At 26.8% G+C, this 20,577-nt stretch overlaps 2 protein-coding genes across 2 annotated transcripts in view; one reads left to right on the forward strand and one right to left on the reverse strand.

Moving 5' to 3' along the window:
* The window catches only part of LOC132942367 (myb-like protein O), a 226,106-nt gene extending 221,755 nt beyond the window's left edge, over positions 1 to 4,351 (forward strand). The window contains exon 11 of the mRNA XM_061010683.1: positions 130 to 4,351. Coding sequence (XP_060866666.1) covers positions 130 to 446 — 317 coding nt within the window. The 3' untranslated portion in view covers positions 447 to 4,351. The remainder of the gene's footprint in view (positions 1 to 129) is intronic.
* A 2,575-nt stretch (positions 4,352 to 6,926) lies between these two features.
* LOC132942993 (GMP reductase 2-like) lies at positions 6,927 to 15,256 on the reverse strand. The gene is made up of 6 exons (XM_061011739.1): positions 14,726 to 15,256; positions 14,483 to 14,602; positions 8,759 to 9,016; positions 8,203 to 8,391; positions 7,878 to 8,083; positions 6,927 to 7,806 (listed from the first exon to the last, which is right to left on the reverse strand). Exons 1-6 carry the CDS (start codon positions 14,810 to 14,812, stop codon positions 7,608 to 7,610), a joined length of 1,059 nt encoding a protein of 352 aa, XP_060867722.1. The 5' UTR covers positions 14,813 to 15,256; the 3' UTR covers positions 6,927 to 7,607.
* Positions 15,257 to 20,577: the final 5,321 nt, after the last annotated feature.

Consider the following 20,577-nt stretch of genomic DNA (forward strand, 5'->3'; position numbering starts at 1 on the left):
TTTTTTTACAATACCTGTACAATTATCCCCATCGGATGACATGTTGTGTTTTTCACCAGAAAAAACCCACTTTCAAATAATTAAATTACTACCTATTTAAAATGCCTGTTCACAACGATTGTTTTTTAGTTGGCAAACAAATGGCCACTCGGTATGACTGCAAGTTCATCGAGACGTCGGTGATCATCAACTTCAATGTGGACGAATTACTAGTAGGCATACTGACGCAGATACGATTGAAGTTGGACCAACCACCGGAACATGGAGTGACCAGGTCTTCATCAATGCGCAAACGCTCCAAGTCGCCGTTAGGAAACTGCGGGCCAACGTTCAAGAAATACAGGGGATCCCGAACGTCTACCAGCCTCCGGGTGAAGGGACTGTTAAGCAAAGTGTGGGCCAGAGATTCCAAGTCGAAGTCGTGTGAAAACCTACACGTGCTCTAATGACGAATTCGGAAAAGAAAAAAAATGATAATTTTTTATTATTTAGGTACATTTTGTATTTTTCATATCATTGTTTTTTTTTGCAAAACAAAATGCTCCTTTTAAGAAATATTTCCCTTACAACCTCGGCAAAACGATCAAATCCCTATCGGCGTGTACCGTATACTAATTTTATTGTATTTCATATTATGTAATATTTTTTTATATTTTTTATTGCTATTATTGTTTTTTCTTTTATTATATTAACATGTGCAGGCTGACCAAACCAATCATTGAGAAATCCTCACCGAGCACCATTCCTAGCTTTTGGATTTAAGTTTATAATAATTACATTTGATCAAAAACACGACATTTAAATTCAGCTTCAGCTATGAAAGCTTAAATTGTATATTACCTATTTTAATCATCTAATTTCCAGATACGTCTCCGGAAAGTAAACTGAATAGTATAATGTATTCATTCAGTATCTACTTATTGATAACTTCACAAGAACAGAAGAAACGTACTTTTGTGTAAATATTGGTAGTTCGATGATATCAGAAGTCTATGTAAGCCTCGTTTTGTCTTTTCATAGGCAATTGATTTTTGAGCAAAAAACTCTGAAATCGGTTCTGATCATTATTCGATGCTAAATAATTTTAAGATTAGTTAAAATATTGATATAACTTTAAGCTGTAGGAATAAGGTTAATCCAAGTGCAACTACTACGACATGCCTGAGGATCATGGAATATCGATTAACGATAGTATCTCAGCGCTTGGATAGGTAGTAGTTATCTTGGATACTATAGACATAACATTAATTTTAATTTAATACTATAATCATCTAATTTTAAATGGGTTTTGAATTATTATTTCGTTTTAAACGTTACGCGTTTTTTTATTTGTTGTTTTTACAGTCATTATTCTGACGATAATGATGATGGTTTTAAGGGACCATTACTGTCATTATTATTGCGATCGCGTTCGTAAACATATTCATTTTATATTTTATAAAATGTTGTTAGAACGCGTATTTTGTATTGCCAGCAGAATCGGGGACCACGTAATATTGTTAGATAGTAGTTTTACGCAAATACACGTTTTATTACGTATTGTGTATAAATTAATTTTCAAATTAAGGTAGTTTTTTGTAACTGTAATATATTTCTTTTCTATTGTTTTCACTCTTCCCAAACGTTTTTCACGAGTTTTCACGTTCGCTTGAGTACCTACGTTCATCTTTTTCTCTCATATTTCTCATCGTCGTTTTCTTTGGTCTTTTACATATTATAGCACCACGCAACATACGAAAAAAGTGTCAGCACGTGCAAAAAAAATAAATATATTAAAATAAAAAAAATTTAATAATGTTTGAAATGGTTTGGAAGATTGGATTGTTCGTCTTTGAGCACAGAATTTAAAAATAAAGCCGGTCTTGGAAAATTGTTTTTTCTTTTTACAAATAATTGATTTAAAGTTACCGTAAGCTATTTAAACTATATAAATATGAATCATGCGTATTTTCGTCAGTGGTACTGAAAACGGCAATAGTATCTAACCATTTATAACATATGTTTTTTATTCAAATGTCTAATAAAAATTAAAAGGCACAAATGTAGAACTAAAAAATACAAATGTAATACATATTTTTACACTTACATGTTTATTTGAAAAATATTTTAATTATGGATGATATTTGAAGAGCTGCTCGGTAGGGAGAGTAAACTGTTTCAAACAAATAATTCCCAGTTAAAATATGTATCGTTATAATAATTATGATGACATCAATATTCTGCAGACGGCCACAACTCTTAAGGAAACCAATCTGAAACCTTATCACGTCATGTACCTACTTTATACTTAAGCTTACGTGCATTTCTCCATAAGCACAATCCTTTGACTCGTGTTCCCTAACATATACGTTAAAGGTAAACACACTAAGGCCTAAACACGATATAATATGTATGATACACAGTCTTCTAACACTAAAATATTATATACTTAATCGATAAATGATAATAGTCACGCCGTAAAAGTTCGTGTTTAGCCTACATTATAATATTTTTAGCACTTGATAAATTTGGTCAGACCTAAACCTAGTCTCGGCAATACGAATTGCCCAGTGCCAGGTGTAAAGTGATCAACGAACAAGACGTTTGTTAGACTTTAGTTTAATTTTGTGTGCGTATTACTCGCTAATATGTGTAGGAATTATTAATGCATTTTAAAGGGTATATTTTTCGTATTGTTTAAAGTACGTTTATAGAATTTTCTTTTAATAGTATAGGGTTATAATATAGTATTATGGTACTTACCTAGGTATATAATATTGGTAGGTATATCGGCTTACTCAATTCGTTTCCATACCTACGAATCGAATTGTTTTTCTTTTCTTTTTAATGCATATTATATTATGCACACGAAAAACAATTCGAAGGATATCATACTTGTATATGTATCTCAAATCTTCCAAAGCTGATTCTTCTATGATTTTTTTCAATCATATCATTATATCATAATATTATATATACACATATCTAAACGTTGTGTATATTATCCACGCCGTGTTTTGTATTTATACTACGTATTATTATTTTAAGTTTGTTTCATTCACACACTCCAGTCACTCCACTCATCTGAAACACATGTTTAGACATTAAGCTATTTGACGATCTATCGGTTTGTTACTGTTTTGTTTATTTAGTGATTTTTATATTGATGAACACGACATGGTCGTTCATACAGTTCGGAGTATCGGGTATCAAGTAGATTTAGACGCATATGAATTGCAAATAGCTTATATATTTTTTCCTCGTATATTATTATAATATAACTACAATTATAAATGTGTTAATAATTTATGATAATTATATCAATAATAATCACATTTGTTTTAAATATTATATAATAATAACAATAATGTTAAGTTGTACATCAATCGATGTTGTAAAAAAAAAAAAAAATATATTTATAATTGTGCGTAGATTGTAAAATTTTTAATAATTATTCAAATTTTGAATAAGGGTGATAATTTTTTTGTTTTTTCCTCTATACTGTACGCATTTACTTAGCAAGATATTATTTAGTACACATTAAAAAAAATGTCATAGCTTATTGTTACTATGGTTGTATTAAGATTGTATAATTTTAAACTTTCTTGTGAAATATACGAGTAACGAGATTTAAAATAAATTTACTTGTGGAATAGTTTTAGAGTAAATACAATTGTAATAAAAATATATATAAAGACATACGTCTAATTCAGAGGTCAGAAGCAATTCGCTTTAAAATGAAAATTCATCTATAGACATACATTTAACGAATAATATTTTATTCTTCCATAACTCCGTACAACAATTTTAATTTCTCAAAAATGTAATTATTTTATACGACTTTTAAATATTAAGATAATAATCTAATAGAGTAGGTACATAGATACATTATCTGATTTAACATATTTTCTGCAGACTGGTTGTATATTCAATTTAACTCAAAGTATTTATTCTATTAATTAGGATACAGCGTTCCAGTTATAGTGAATTCATGGTTTACTTACACTGGCTACTACGATTCATAATTTAATGTAGCTAAGGTACCTATTAGTTGTTTTATTAATAATATACACACCAGCAATTTGCACAAATCGTATTTGTTGTTATTGCTTCTGACTTTTTCCATAATTATTTATCTAGAAATAAGATGTGTTTATATAAATATCGTTATGATAATTAAATAATAAGTTGTATTATTATCTTAGAAAACAAAATTATATACACGATCAATTATAAGTTTCCAAGTGTTTTGATTTTAATTTTCCAAATGTAAAATGCAAAATTGGTAAAATATTTTATTACACTAAGGTGGACAGTTTTGTAATTTCTATTTAATAATTATTTATAATAAACTATTGAGACGATTTTAATCCATTATTTCGTATTTATTTAATAATTTCTCTATGGTATAGAGTCTATACAAATGTAATATCTTTATAAATATATTATTATAATGATGTAATACATATACAATTATTGTATTCAATCAGGCGTAGTTTTAAAAATAAAAAAGGGAGGGACTAGACGAAAAAATTTACTTCAAGTACATAAAAGCATAGGCATTAAGTTTAAGTTTTTGTAATGAATAAAATATGCATCTTCCATAATAATAACAAACTTTAATAACAAAAATATTTTTAAGTAGGTACCTAAGGGTATACTTTGGGGGGTCAAAAGTAAAAATTTCCCAGTAGTTTTCACAAGCGACGTGAAAAACAAAAGAAAAATTAAGGAAAAACGGGAAATTTTACGCAAAATCTGTTTTTGAGAAAATCGATTTTGGTTTTTGGTGTAACTCTAAAACAAATGACCGTAGGGACATGAAATTTTGACTGAATGTTTATATTAGCATTTTCTATACACCATAAAATTTACAAAATATTTTGACTCTTTTTGAGCTGTTTACGGCCATTGTCAGTTTTCAATTTTTTTAGTTTTTTTTTCTATAAATATCAATAAAATTTTATCTATTGATTAAAAAAGCTTGAAAATTTAATAGAAGGCTCCTAGGTTATTGTTTCAAAGGCAGATGAAAAAAATTAAAAATCCTTAGTCACAGTTTTTAATTATAAGCATTTAAAGTTCAAATTTTGACAAAATACGGAAAAATCACGAAAAATAGCAAATTATTTTGATGAGAATTCATAAAAATTTTTCTTTTTAAATCTAAGATTTGAAAATGTAATATAAGATTACTCATAAGTTTGTCTACCTTTATCAAAAAAAAATGTCTAGAAGAAACTTAAATTAAATTTTTATGAGCGTCTGAAATTTATATTTTTACATTTGATATTTACTCGATTTCTCATGTAACAATTTTCTTATTTTATTGTAATTAAAAAACGAATGACTGTAGATACTTGAAAATTTCACTGAATGTTTATATTAGCATTTTCTATACACCATAAAATGTTGAAAATATTTTGACTATTTTTGAGCTGTTTACGGACATTGTCAGTTTTCAATTTTTTTAGTTTTTTTTCTATAAATATCAATAAATTTTTATTTGTTGGGTAAAAAAGCGTGAAAATTTAATATAAGGCTCCTGATATATCGTTCTAGTAGCAGTTGAAAAATATTAAAAATACATAGGCACAGTCTTTTTTTATAAGCATTTAAAGTTCAAATTTTGACAACATATATCAAATTTATAATTTATTAATTATTTTGTGGTTAAAATTTTATAAATTTTTAACTTTTGGGATTTAACTGAGGATTGAAAATTTTAAACAAGGCTCCACGTAAATAGGTTATATATAAATTACTTTATTCACAATAATATCATCAAATATACTTGGAAAAATCATAAGCTGACTGACCGTTTTCGCTCAGAATCGTTTTTCTTATACAATGATATTATATCATTGAATTCAAATTTAACACCATCCATTACAGTGACCCACTTGTAACCTACTGTACAGCAGAGCGACATCCACTTATCCACCTTTTTTTTTTCATTTAATTATTAAAAATTATAGGTTAGTGCTAGAAAAAAAAAAAATTCAATAGGACACAGATAAAGTTCATTCCTATGCGTTGTGGAATTTTGGTAATTCCACTGCAATAAATACAGGGGTAGTATTATAGTTAAGTTAGGTTAGTTAAACAGTTTTTGCTATGTTGTACATTTGTAAGACCAAGACAACACATGAGAGTGAACGTCCTCTTAATAATTATGAGTTTCCATAATAATAAACTTCTACTTATTTGAATTTCGGAACAATTTAAATTCACCATTTTGAAATTTACGATAAGAATCGAAAAAAATCCCGTTTACAAATGGTTTCCATTGGTTACATCTTACGGATTATAATACTAATAGTAGAAATTAGTATTTTTTTTGTACATAGTTGCCATAATCACCTTTGTAGGCAATTTTCATTAATTCGATTTGATGCAAGCTTGAACTTGATCTGCCCAAAAAACCAATGGCAACTGATAATAAATAAACACAAATAATTTCTACTGTTGACTGTAACCAATGGGAACCATTAACGAATAAAAATAAAATTTCCAATATATACTTCAATTTCCCTTGAGCACCTCTTTAAAATGCAAATTTTGGCAAATCGTTTCTTATTGCACGGTGAAAATATGAGAAGAACCTCTATTCCAAATTTCAAGTTCTTATGTTGCGTAGTTATTAAGTTACAGCGATCAGTGACTAAGTGGTATTTTGATCTTATATGTATAGAATAGTAAAAATATGGCATATACATTTTTTTTTACAAATATAACATAATATTTATAAAAAAACAAATGTTTGGCGCAGGTAACGTTGGGCGTAACAGCTAGTTTAATTCTAAAATGTAAACCTAATGTTTGTACCTAATAATATAATACATTTTAGATTTTTTTTTTAATATTCTAACATAATATCAAACAACTATACAATTAAATTTAAATCAAATTTTAGTTTATTAGTTGATTAAAAAATAACAAGTAAAATATAGAAGTTTTCAAATAAAATTAATTTTTTTTATTACCTAATAATTATTAATTATTAGCGTTAAATTATTCGATTGTATTCAGATCTTAAATAGGATTAGAAATCTATAAAAATCAACATAGGTAAATAATACATTTTTAAAACTTAGAAGTTATACAACTAAAGATATTTCCAAACATAGAAAAAAATCACATCACAGTTTTAGAATTACATTGCGTAGAATTTGAGTTATTTTTTGTTTAAGATTAATAATAATTAACAACTACAATAAATATACCATAATATTTTATGCTCCAAACTACTTAAACAAAATTTTAATTATAAAAAGAAAAAATTCAAAAAGCTAAAAACTGGACCTAACTTAAATTATATTTTTAAATAAATTTTAAACTCATTAACTATAGCAACTAATGATTGATTATGAATAATGAATTAATATTAATAACAATGAGAAAATATTTCTATCACAAAATTGAAATTACATTTGTAAAAATAAAAAATTATTATACATCCTGTAAAAATACAGTCTTAAATTCTACAGGCGCACAGGTAATGTAAAATGTGACTGGAATAAATTATGCTATAGAACCAATAATTGAATATTATACCATATTACATCAGGTAAATAAATACCTTTTTGTAGGTAGCATATACAATATACATTATACAGTATTGTTATTTATTCTCGAGTAGTTATGTTGGAGTACACAGCGTTCACTTGTTGAGTACATCGAATAAATGTAGCACGCTTAGGCAACTCTTTTAATGTATGTGCTCCGGTATAGGTACATGCTGAACGAAGTCCACCAAGTATATCAAGAACAGTATCATTTACATCACCTCTGTATGGTACTTCAACGGCTTTCCCTTCAGCAGCTCTAAAATAATTAATATATTTAAGTTAATCATTATGCCTATATAACATATAATGATAATAATAACAACATACCGGTACTCTGCCTTACCACCAGCATGTTTCTTCATCGCTGTTAACGAACTCATACCATAAAATAATTTACATTTAGTGCCATTTGGTTTAATGGTTAACTCGCCTCCATTTTGATCATGTCCAGCTAGCATTCCACCAAGCATAACAAAATCTGCTCCAGCACCAAATGCCTTGGCAACATCTCCAGGACAAACACATCCACCATCCTGTAATATTTAAACATTTTAAATTAAAATTTTACTTTTAACAAAAAAATCACTGTGTTGATTCATGTGTAATGTCAATAAAACAAAATTAATTATGGTAATCGTAAATAGATACTCACAGAAATAATATGTCCTTGTAGACCATGAGCAGCATCAGCACATTCAATAACCGTACTTAACTGAGGATAGCCAACCCCCGTCTTAATACGTGTGGTACATACTGATCCTGGGCCAATACCAACTTTAATGATATCAGCACCAGACAAAATTAATTCTTCAACCATTTCACCAGTAACCACGTTGCCGGCCTAAAAATAATTATTTATAAATTACATTGTATATTAAATATCATTAAAATAATTTATTATAATAAAATTGCATTAAAAATATAATTTTATCTGTAATGTGGCAATGGATTTAGCTAAGCTCACCCAAAGTAATTCAGTTGGATATATCCCCTAACCCTTATACCGGAAATCCCAAAAACGGTATACAGCCGTAAGACAAAAACAGGTATATAGGTACTATATTATTATTTATTATAGCCATAAATATTAATTTTTGGAACATGGAAAAAATTAATACCAATCAATAAGAAACAGTATAGTAAAAATATTAATTCCCCACTTAATTACTATATTACAATGGGTGATTCTGTTGTTTAAAAATACTTACAATTATTGTATGTTGTGGATATGCTGAACGTGTTTTCCGAACAATATCCACAAATTGTTGAGTGTAACCGTTAGCCACATCAAGGCAGATAAAAGATATATCAGGTACGGCTTCCAATATATTTTTGAGTTTTTCAAATTCATGGTCATTTATACCACAAGTAACAGCTATGTGTGGTAAAATATCTTTATTGTTGTTAGCAAACTCTAACCACTCAGCAGGTTCATAGTACTTGTGGACTGTAGTAAATAACCCATGCTAAACATAAATTAAATCAAAAAATATAAAATTTAAAAGACAATCATTTTTAATCTATGGTGGAAGATAGAAGACAAGAAATTCATAATTTTTAAATATTTAAATTAAAAATGTTGTAATCTGTAAAAAAATTATTTAAAAGCTCCATATAAAAATAATTTTGAGACATTTCGGGGTAGGCGTTAAACTGTCTAAGTGGTTTCAGGATGTTAGATCCAATGACCAAAGTTATAGGTACAAAGACAGTTTTGTCCAATCTGTTAAGACCTTCACGGCTTTGCTATAAAAAATTATATTACCAATCAAGTTGAAGAATCTATTCAAAAACTATGATCATTAATCATTAAAAAGAAAATAACGAAATCAATATTTATCTGAAAGCGTATGCCTGTGTCTTGCCAATTCATAATACACAAATGTCCACTAAAAGACAAACATTTAGAATAAAAAATTGTTTGTATTTATAAAATATATTTATATAATTATATGCACTCCAACAAAACCAATTTAACAGTTCCCAAAAAATAACATCGCTAAGAAAGAAAGCCTCCGCCTCAGTTCAATGTTTAACTTAATAAAAATTTAGCATTTGTAATATTGCATACAATATAAATGGAATGGATATTAAATAATATTATATGGTCGGTCAAAGATATGATAACGTTGTCGCTATGAATGTTCATGTTAATGTTGTATAAACGATAATTGGATTTTTTCAATAGCAAAACTCTATGTAACAAATTAACTGTGATTTAGTTGAAGCCGTACAACGGTACAACACATAGAAACAAATAAAACAATAATAAAGTAACTAGTTTTTAAACATGGACCATACTTTTAAATCTGAACTTCTTTTAAAATTGGTGAATGGTCAAGGAAAAACAAAAATTCGTTGTAATAATAATACTGCAGATTGTCCTAAAATATATTTCCGTACTTCTATAACAATTTCATTTTTCGATGATTTTATTAATATTATCATTGATTATAAATACTAGTAAAGTATAATATTTATAATCAATGGTATTATACATAATATAAAATTTTATTCAAGCGAATTGTTGCAAATAACATAGCATTTAATATTACATTATAATAAAATATTAGTTATTAAGTAGTTATTTTCCACGTCGCCGACCATTGTACGGGATAAATAAGTAGCTTAAATTGAATTTAAATATTATGAAATAATTTCTTTGTGTACAACAAATAAATAATAATAAATTATAACCTATTCTCAAAAATTATAACCGTCATAAAAATACAATCACTTACAAACCAATACATTTATCGCTACGTTAAGAATCTAAATAGTTATGCAGGTACATTTTAATGTATAGTATACATTTTGTTCATTAATTCTAAATTAGAATGTTCTTAACTTTATTAATCTACGAGGCTACGTGTCAGCTATAGTCTAAACCATAGAGTAATAATACTCTACAGCTATGGCCTAAACCCAGACACGTGTGACCGTGTGTAAGAAAAGAAAATTTTAGCTGAATGGATTCAATAAATTATGTAATGTTTTGAAGACAATAATATTATTAACGCTTGTTATATTATTTAGGAAATATTGATAAATGATCAGCCATTGAAACAAAATAATCTCTCTGCCACGCTATTATTTTGCAGTCGATCACGTGAATTATATATAATATATTATTATTCATTAGTCATAATAAGGAAGAAATATACACTAATTATTGTAAATAATAATAATACAGATAATATGATAACGATTAAAAACAGACACATGCCACTCCATAGTACATAAAAAGAATGTACTATGTAAATTCAACGATCACGTGATACATAATATTGTTGCCATTGACTGGCATTGAGTATACATATACTAGGTATCTATGAAAAACCTAGGTTAGGTTATTTATTTTATTCTAAACACAATGGTTATTTATTTTAAATACAATGGTTAAATGGTTTTACATAATATTTATCTTTATCGTAAAAATGAAATTATTATTATACTTTGTAGGGCCTTTATTTTTAAAACAACCGGAACAGTGAACATAATAATTATCATGTAAGAATATAAAGTTATTGCAATAAGAAATAAATATATCATACACGAATCATTTATCAGTTTAAAATTACTCATAAATACCCTACCCAAAGATAATTAATTATTAATAACTAATTATTTATTTATTTTAACGAAATGCATAGAGGAAACCCGAATCGTTTATAAAGCACAATTGCACAAATACAATTTACAAATAGTATACTGTAATAATAATTCCAAGCTAAATCAGCCTTTTGATAAGTTTTAATTACGTTTGATTATTAAACAACCAGATATTTTTAATTGAACCCAACAAAACCAGATTATTTATTACATGGCATATATTGCTAATTTGTCAAATCGATAATCATAAATTGATGTAACGTAAATAACAGCTTTCATGGTACAATAATATATGTACATAATATATTAGTATATAACATAATATTATATTAAAATATCTACAAGAAAATAATAAAGAAACGTATTAAAACAACGTCAAGTACCCATTTAAAAAAATGTATAGATTTCATAGGAAAATTACATAAGCAATCACTATGCTCTAAACGTAAACCGTACCAGTTGCGTACCAGGCTTTTAAGCCATGTTTTGTTTTTATTGCATGCAATCTAGATAAGTACTAAAATTAAACACCGAAACTGCTATTATATTATTGGTATGCAAATTGTGAACGTAAAATAACGATTTTTTAGCGAACTCGTCGTCAAAACGATGATAACTATCATGACTCATGATTCACAATAGTATACTGTGTTATAAACTTATACATTTATAACTTTTAAGATTAACAAGTATAAATTACATAATATTTTAGTATTTATTATTTACATATTATTATATTAATTCAATGCCGCTGACATTTAAAAACGAATAATATGAATAACAATTTAGTCAGTTTTAATAAAGTATTTGTTTAGTTCTATAAGACTTTATTATTTATAAAATTGCGGTCTTCAAAATAAAATGTATTCTATTCTATTGGTTCTAATTTTCTTCAATTTTAAATAACTATAATTTAAAAATATATATTTTTATAAGATTTAGGGTACCTATATTCTAAACTTCCCGTTTTAGATATAGTAATTATATAAATCTATAACTAGGTAGGACGCAGGTATTCAAAGTTTCATTGCATTGTACAGTTTATAATTATTATGCAAACAATAGGTACATACTATATTATAGTAATTAATATCAAATAATTCTAATGTATAGGTATCTACAGCCTACAGGTACTATTGCATTATATTATGACTATAGGAACACAATAATTTTTAATTTAACTGAATTACAAATTCATAACATTAAATAATAAATATTATATGAAAGCTGTATTATAATTGCATATTATAATTCAAATATAGGTATACAGGGATAGGTGTGCTGATTAATACATATAAATTGTTATAGGTTGAATAAAAATGATAAGGATCATGATTATGTTTCAAACTAAAATCCTACAGGAAAAAAATAAAATAAAATAGGTACCTAAAATTAGTTAAAATAACGGTTATATAATTTATTGCATTAATACAACGTTAAGATGTATTTTAACATAGTAACCATTCATTATGTTGAGCTGTCTAAGTAAGCACAAAGCTAAAAAAACACATTACTATACTAGGTAATTTAATATTAATAAATTGATAGTAACAACTAACTAATAGATTACTATTCTATTTTTATAATTTGCCAGAAGTGATAACTTTTTACTTGCAACAAAAATCAATGTAGTTTGAGCCAAAATGTTTTTGAACATTTTAATTAATAGAAGCTGATCAATTAAGATAGATAATTAAAAACTGACTTACAATTTTTTATAGAAGGTACAAGGTTTTGAAGTGAAAATTATAAATAATTTCATAATATGCCAATATATCAAATTGATACACCGACCATACTATTTTACTAATAACTAATAACTAATAACTAATTGAATATATTGAAAAGGTCCAATGTGTTCATCAATTACATTTTAAATGCTTTATTTATGTATAATATAAATAATCAAAGTAAATAGTATTCTTCCCACTATTACTTTCATAAATTATTTTAAAATCAAAATAGATTTAAATAATAAACAATTTACTTTATTGAAATTATGATTGTACGTGAGATCATAATGACATAATATTGTTGTTAATTGTTTGAGTTTGCAGATAATGATTTATTTGACCATTTTCATTTAAGATTTAGTCACGTATGAATTATTATTTAAAACTAGTAAAAGGTTTCATGGAATTGCTCACTTAAATAATTGTGAGTGAAAAGCCAAGTTGAAATGTTTGAAAAATACACAATTAAACAATATAGGTAGATAGTAGGTACATATTTTACTTTGGAAAATATTATTTTACAATCCAACTTTGAACAAACTAAACTAGATTGTAAGCATTTTATGACCTGAGTTATGGTGTACCTAGTCTAAAAAGTTACCAATTAAATAGGTAATCTATACATTAGTAAATTTTATTGGGTCATGATTTTGTTTTAGACTGTAAAAATTAAGGAATATAGTATAGGTATTTATTTATTTATTAATACACCCAGTATAAATATAAAAACAATTAACTTTAACTTGACATGTAGAATACTTCATTGATAGGAACAAAGCAAAAATGTTGTTTTTTAAATTTACTATTATAAAAGCAAAATAGTAAATAATTAAGACCCTAATTAATTTAAAAAAGAAAATATTTGAAACAGCAAATACTGGAAAACTGTTTCATGTTATTTAACTAAAAAACTTGAAACCCATATCTGATACAATATGTATAACCAAACAAGAGCAATATTTGAATAAAATTGAATAATTTATATTTTTTGTTAAGCTGCCAATAAAACATCTGACAGTCTTTGCTTTACTCTAGCTTAATCTATTTATAAACTTAAATGTAAGAGGTGTTTTAAAATATCATTATTATTATTATGACAGAAGGAAAAAAAATAAGTAGGTCAAAGGCATAGAAAGTTAGATTTTAGTAATTACTAAAAATGTAATTACCTTTCTAAAGTACCAATGATGGTCATTATGTAAAAGTGATACAATTTTATATTCACTACAATATGAATACTGTTTCCAATGTTTATATCATGAAACTATAACACAAATACCTAGTAAAAAAAATTGTAGAAATAATCTGTTATTACTAAATAAATCAGTACAGTTGTGAAAAATGAAAATAATACAAATAATAAAAATCTTATAAATCATTTGATATTGAATGTAATTTAAATGACTAAGTATACGTACGAAAAAAAAAAATAATATTAGTATGAATTGATGAAAAATAATCAATATGTATTTTTTTTATAGTGTAAAATGTAAAACTGGTGTTTTGGAATATAAATAGTTCATTACTATCAGAATATAATTATTTTTATGACAGTGACAAACGACACATTATTGTTTGCATTCTTACTTTTCCCAGGGCAGCTGCCATTTCGAATGTTCCGACAGTATCCATATTGGATGCCATCATTGGTATACCCTGATACGTGCGCTTGGAGTTACGAAATGTAATATGCCGAAACAAGTCTACCTACAATAGAAAACAAAATTGTAGTTTTTTCACATAGATACGCATAAGTATAGGTACGTTTTTTACACTTTTTTTCACAAATCGATTTCGTTTTTATATAAGAATTTAGTGTGCAACACTCACTTGAGCTCGGGTCTTCAGTGTGCTCCTTTTTGGCCTGAGCAGCACGTCTTTGAAGTCCAACTTCACCTCGTTGATTATGTTCGGCATGTTTTCAGCGGACGACTTCTAGGCCTTTTATCGAAGACACCGGCCAGCGACGTGTTATAACGGTCGAGAAGGTGGATCGAACACGACTGAAGTGCCACCGGTCACTGATGTAGTGAGTAGTGACTACTGAGTACTAACTATTGTCTAGCAAGGACGCGAGGTCTGAATGTCTGAGACCGGCGCCCGGTGCACGTTTGTCGGTTGTCAGGGCTGTGCAGAGGTGGGGATGCGGAATATTATGACTCACCCCGTAGCTAACACAAAGTTGAAATCTCGTCGTCGCTTTTTATTATAAATTATTGAGCAAAAAGTATTGACATTATCCGTATGGCATGATATTATACATAATAATATAATATAACTAATACCTATTATGTAAATAAATTATTATGATATTATATAATAATATTATATTGATATTTTGTATTATTATCGCATAAAACACACCGCTTCTACCATAGGACACGCCCTCCCGGTAGTCACTGCCACCCCTAAAAAACGATGCCGCTACAATTGGGGTCCCGAAACATCGATGTCTGAGACTCACGATTTTGATTTTAAAGACTACCGCGACACGCGGTAAGATTTAGCCCGATTTCGAGCTTTAATTTTTTCTATGCAATAAATGCTAAAGCGAGCTAGGTGGATAGCTTTGTAATCTTTGCAGTCTTTGTAATAGTACTAAATACCTGTACTGACGTTGCCACGTAGGTAACATGTGCCTACCTATCGACGCCCGACGGAGCTTACTTATGCTTACGAGTTATCTACGCCGCCAGACCTTTTGATGAGTCTCATATTATTTTTGTTATTATAGGTAATATTATATTTCAAATTTCTACAATTATTATTAGTAAGAGAAAATTTAAAAAAATCGTATTTAAAACCATATAACCTATATTACTTATTATAATATAAGTATTTAATAATAAGTAATAACCGATATAACAAATAATAATATTTAATAAAATATACAAGTTTACCTTTTTGAATACTTTTATTCAAACGCATTATTAAAACGCCCGATTTATATACACAATACACATATTTTAATACTAATATTACTACTTATACTTTACAGGGCCGTACCCCGGGAGGCCGGGACAATTATAAAATTGCACCCCTATTTTTGACTGGCAGTGAAAAGAGGTGGATGTCCAGTGTTAAAAATAAAAATTATAAATACTTATATAGTTATATATAAAATTATAAAACATTAGGTACTTGTATTTTAAATAAAAGAACAAATCCATTTCCCTATTTTTTTTTTTCAAAACATGTATTTCAATAAGTTAAGAACGATGGGGCAAAATAAAATTTGCAGAAATTGTTATTTTAGAAGTTATAACTTATAAGTATTCTTTCCGAAGTTAGCGATTTTCTGTTTTTACGCATGCATATAATATAACGTTGCGAGTTACGAACGGGCACCAAGCCTTTAACGGATGTTGATTTTTTTTTTAAGATCCTTCGTATTTAACGAGTTAAGAACAGCACATAAATAAATAAATAATTTAAATAATAATATAGTATATACTAATAAAGTATGGCAAGTAAACAGTTTTCGCCCACTACGCCCAAGCCCGGATAAGAAAGGGGGGCACGGTCCCGGGGCCCAACTTTATTCCCAAAATATATTTTTTTAACGCGTCCAATATTTTTCAGAAAAAAAAAATTATTTAGCTCTTTTAAATTAGGTATTTCAGTTAAAAGTTTTAATACATATTATACTAAACTTTAGAGGACCACAATTAATAACCTAGCAAACCAAAATTTATTATTTGACTGTCAAAATGTTCAGAAAAAGATTTACCGGAATCCATCAAAAAATATAGTGGTAACCATTTGAAAAAATTAAGTCTAATTATTATTGGTACAACTGCGTGTTTAAAAATTTTGAAAATGTTATAAAAAAAATTGCCGGTTAAAAATAAAGAAACACGTCTTTTTTATTTTAACAAAACTCCATAATATAATCATCGGTCCATAATTATATCCATATTTTAAATAAAAAACCTGCTACGACATTACAAACTGTATATTTTATGTATAGTAAAAAATTATACAATAATATAAAGTCATTAATATGTAATGATACAATTATTTTGAAGTTAAAGTTGAAAGATGGCCACCTAAGTATATGGTGTCCTGGCGCCCAATTGATCCTTAATCTGGGCTTGACTACGCCTACCAGAGCACCGATCGCCTAACTCAAGGTCCTATATTTAGATAAAACATGGAACGAAAATATTTTATCTTATTGTATAATGTATTAATAATATATTAAACCCATATTACCTAGGTATCGTGTAATCTTTTTAATTTCTAATTAGATACTCAATAATATTTTTAAAATACAAAATTTGTAGGAACCTATTTAAATATATTATATACCAAAAATTATAACCAAAAAAGGTATAAAAATTAAAAATTATAAAAATCATGAATACATCATAAGCAAAAGCTATAACTTTTACCACTCCCAAAAATTTGCCACTTGTAGCATTTGCCCCTATCGCTCCCCCCCCCCAAAAAAAAAAAGCACAACTGACTGTATATAATATGTATCTAGGAAGGTATTATATTATATTCAGAAAGTATGGCTATTGTGAACCTATAGGTACTTTTGTAGTATATTGATATATTGACTTATTTTACTGTATTGTTGTGATTTAAAACCGGTTATTTGTCCAATAATAATATGGTATAGGACATAGGTACTTACTATTAATTGTATTCAGTATTCTATTGGCCATATCACATTTAACGGTTTAAAGAAAAGTAAAGGACAAGTCGGACAAGGACACTGCTACTGTCATTAATATTGTTGTCATCACTTGTACCCATTATACTAATACCTACAACTATCTAAATAGTACATATTATTGGCTTTATTCGAGTTTTTCTGTAATTAAAATCGTGCATTAGCTTCAGTACTAAACGTCAATAAATTATCGTGAAATTAAATATTATAACCACCTGAGGCCCATTACGTATTTAAATTTTGTAGTACCACAAGCCCAATAAAATAGATGTTAAGAAAACAATATAAAAAGATTTCATGAAAGCTAAATTATTGATTTTACTTATTGTAATTGTTAAGTCTAATAATTAATGACTTGTGACTGTGTCAAGTAAATACCTATAGTCATTGATTAAATCGCTGCAGTAATGTTCCTATATGTTAAATTTGAATCCAATTATAAATCATTGCATACAAACTATTATGGGCGAAGATAGTCTGTCAGCCTATATTATTAAGTACCTAGGTATATATATCTTAAGATGTATTTATATTGCTATTAAAGAAATTTATTGTACTATTAAGTATTAGTAATACAGTAAATTGAATTAATTTTTGACGAAAACATTGCATTTGAAAATGTCATTTTATATTTGTGTGTATAAGAATAAATATAATAATATACTTTTATTTTTAAGTATCAAATCCCCGCGGAAAATATTTTTGAATTACAATAAAATAAATAAATGTTTATCCTTTGTTTAATTATAGAATGTTGTCCAAATTTTAACTCAAAGTTCAAATGTCTATACAAATTAATCAAATTTATATATATATTTTAAATTTTTTAGTTCCAGTATGAAATACTTATGAGGTACCTTGTATTCAATTTTCAAGCCTTTGGTATAAAAATTAAACACAAGACATTTTTAATTAGGTACAAAATAATATGAACTTCAAATGCTTATAAAATAATATTGTGCCTATGTATCCTTAATATTTTTGTGTAGCCATAATAACAACTTTTGAAGGAACCTCTTATTTTGTACAACATGTTTAAGATTTTTGACCCAGCAAACATTTTTTTATCAAGATTTATGCAAAAATGTAATAGAAAAAAATTAAAAATAATATTAAATTAATTTTCTTATCCCCCGAGTCCCAGTAATAATAATAAAATAATTTTCACATTTATTTACTTTAATTACATCTTTATTATTGTATTTAAATCTCAAGTGTTTCTATGCAACGCCAAAACGTATTATTGCCATTTTCAACAAAACCGTGTTTGGTCGACAATCAGTACGAAAAAAATTTGGCAATTGCAGGGTACCTCTCTGCTGTACATACTATAAATTAATCATTGTACCCATCACATGAAGAACTATTTGAGCAAATAAGGTCTGTGTACCCTATATTGGTCAGAAATAATTTATGATATTATTGCAAGTAATTTATTTAACTATTAGTATAATACCATAGATTATAAATACTAGTAAGTATTTTTAATCAATGGTAATAGGCAAGCAGTTGATTATTTTCGTGATTTTGTCAACATTTTAACTTTAAATTACCTATTATAAAAACCTTAAGCATAATATAGCATAATATAAGTAGTATAATCACTACTATATTGTTATTATTATCATGTTAAAATAGTTAAAAAATTGTGATTCTGTAAATATTTGTAGATATATAGATAGCTTACATAGGCAATATCTTATATAATAATAATAAAAAAAAAATTGTATCTAGGTAAGTAAAGTATCTTTAATATTTTTAAATTTTAGCAACTTATGCGGAACTTTCTATTAATTGTTTAAGATTTTTGACCCAGTGAAATTTTTTTTATCGATATTTATACTAAACCAACTAAAAAAAATTGAATTATAAAATATGTAAAAATATAATTATATAAATGTAAATAAATTATAAAATATGAAAATTATACCATGCAGTATAGAAAATTCTAATGTAAACATTTGGTAAACATTTAAGCACCTACAGTATTTTTTGAATTACAACAAAATAAGAAAATAAAGATGAGAAATCGTTGATTTACGGGTGAATAATATCTAATATTGTAAAAATTTGAATTTCAAGCTCATAAAAAATGAATACAACTTTCCGGTAAACTTTTTGTTTGTTCAAGACAAGGTATAAAAATGTGTGAAGAATCTTGCATAAAATATTCTAATATCAGATATAAAAAGAAATTGTTTTATGCATTTCTAACCCAAAATAGTTTGGAAATTTTCTTGATTTCTACTAATTTAGCAAAATACTAACTTTAAACATGTATCAAATAATATTGTAACTATGTGTTTTAGATATTTTTTAATTGGTGTATAAACAAAGTAATGGAACCATTTTTCAAGTGTATAAATAACTCAAAAAATGAGTACTTATATAATTATTATGAACATTTTATCTTTTATGGAAAATGGTGATATAAACATATGAAAAAATTTCAAGTATCTACAGACAGTGCCTTTGGATTTTTGATTTACATCAAAGAAACTTTGGTCAAAAACTAATTTTACATTATAATTCCCGTTTTTTCTCAATTTTTTTTTCGTTTTTCTCGGTAATTTGGAAAAATACAAGTAAATTTTAACTTTGACCTGTCTAAAGTACAAACTAGATCTAATTTTTACCAGAAGTGGTTACTGATAAATAAAGTTGAAAATCGAATAATTTTTCGTGTATACAGAAAAAAAAACATACACATCATTAAAGTCAATACATTCAGTATTCAGTTCAGAATCTAAGACTAAATTGATTTAGATTTGTTTATATTAGGCAGGATATTTATGCAAAAAAATACTGGATATAAATCATTATTCTTTTTGTTGAAATAATGTAAAATAAAATAGTAAAACCATATTATATTACAATGAAAAAACTTGTATCTTAATGATTTGTTAATCATTATTCATTAGTGATTAAGTACACAGATATAATTAGACAATAAATTGTTTTATAATATAAATATGAGGGTAATGAGTAGACAATAATCTAA

This window comes from Metopolophium dirhodum, chromosome 4, assembly GCF_019925205.1.
Source record: "Metopolophium dirhodum isolate CAU chromosome 4, ASM1992520v1, whole genome shotgun sequence".
Taxonomy (NCBI): domain Eukaryota; kingdom Metazoa; phylum Arthropoda; class Insecta; order Hemiptera; family Aphididae; genus Metopolophium; species Metopolophium dirhodum.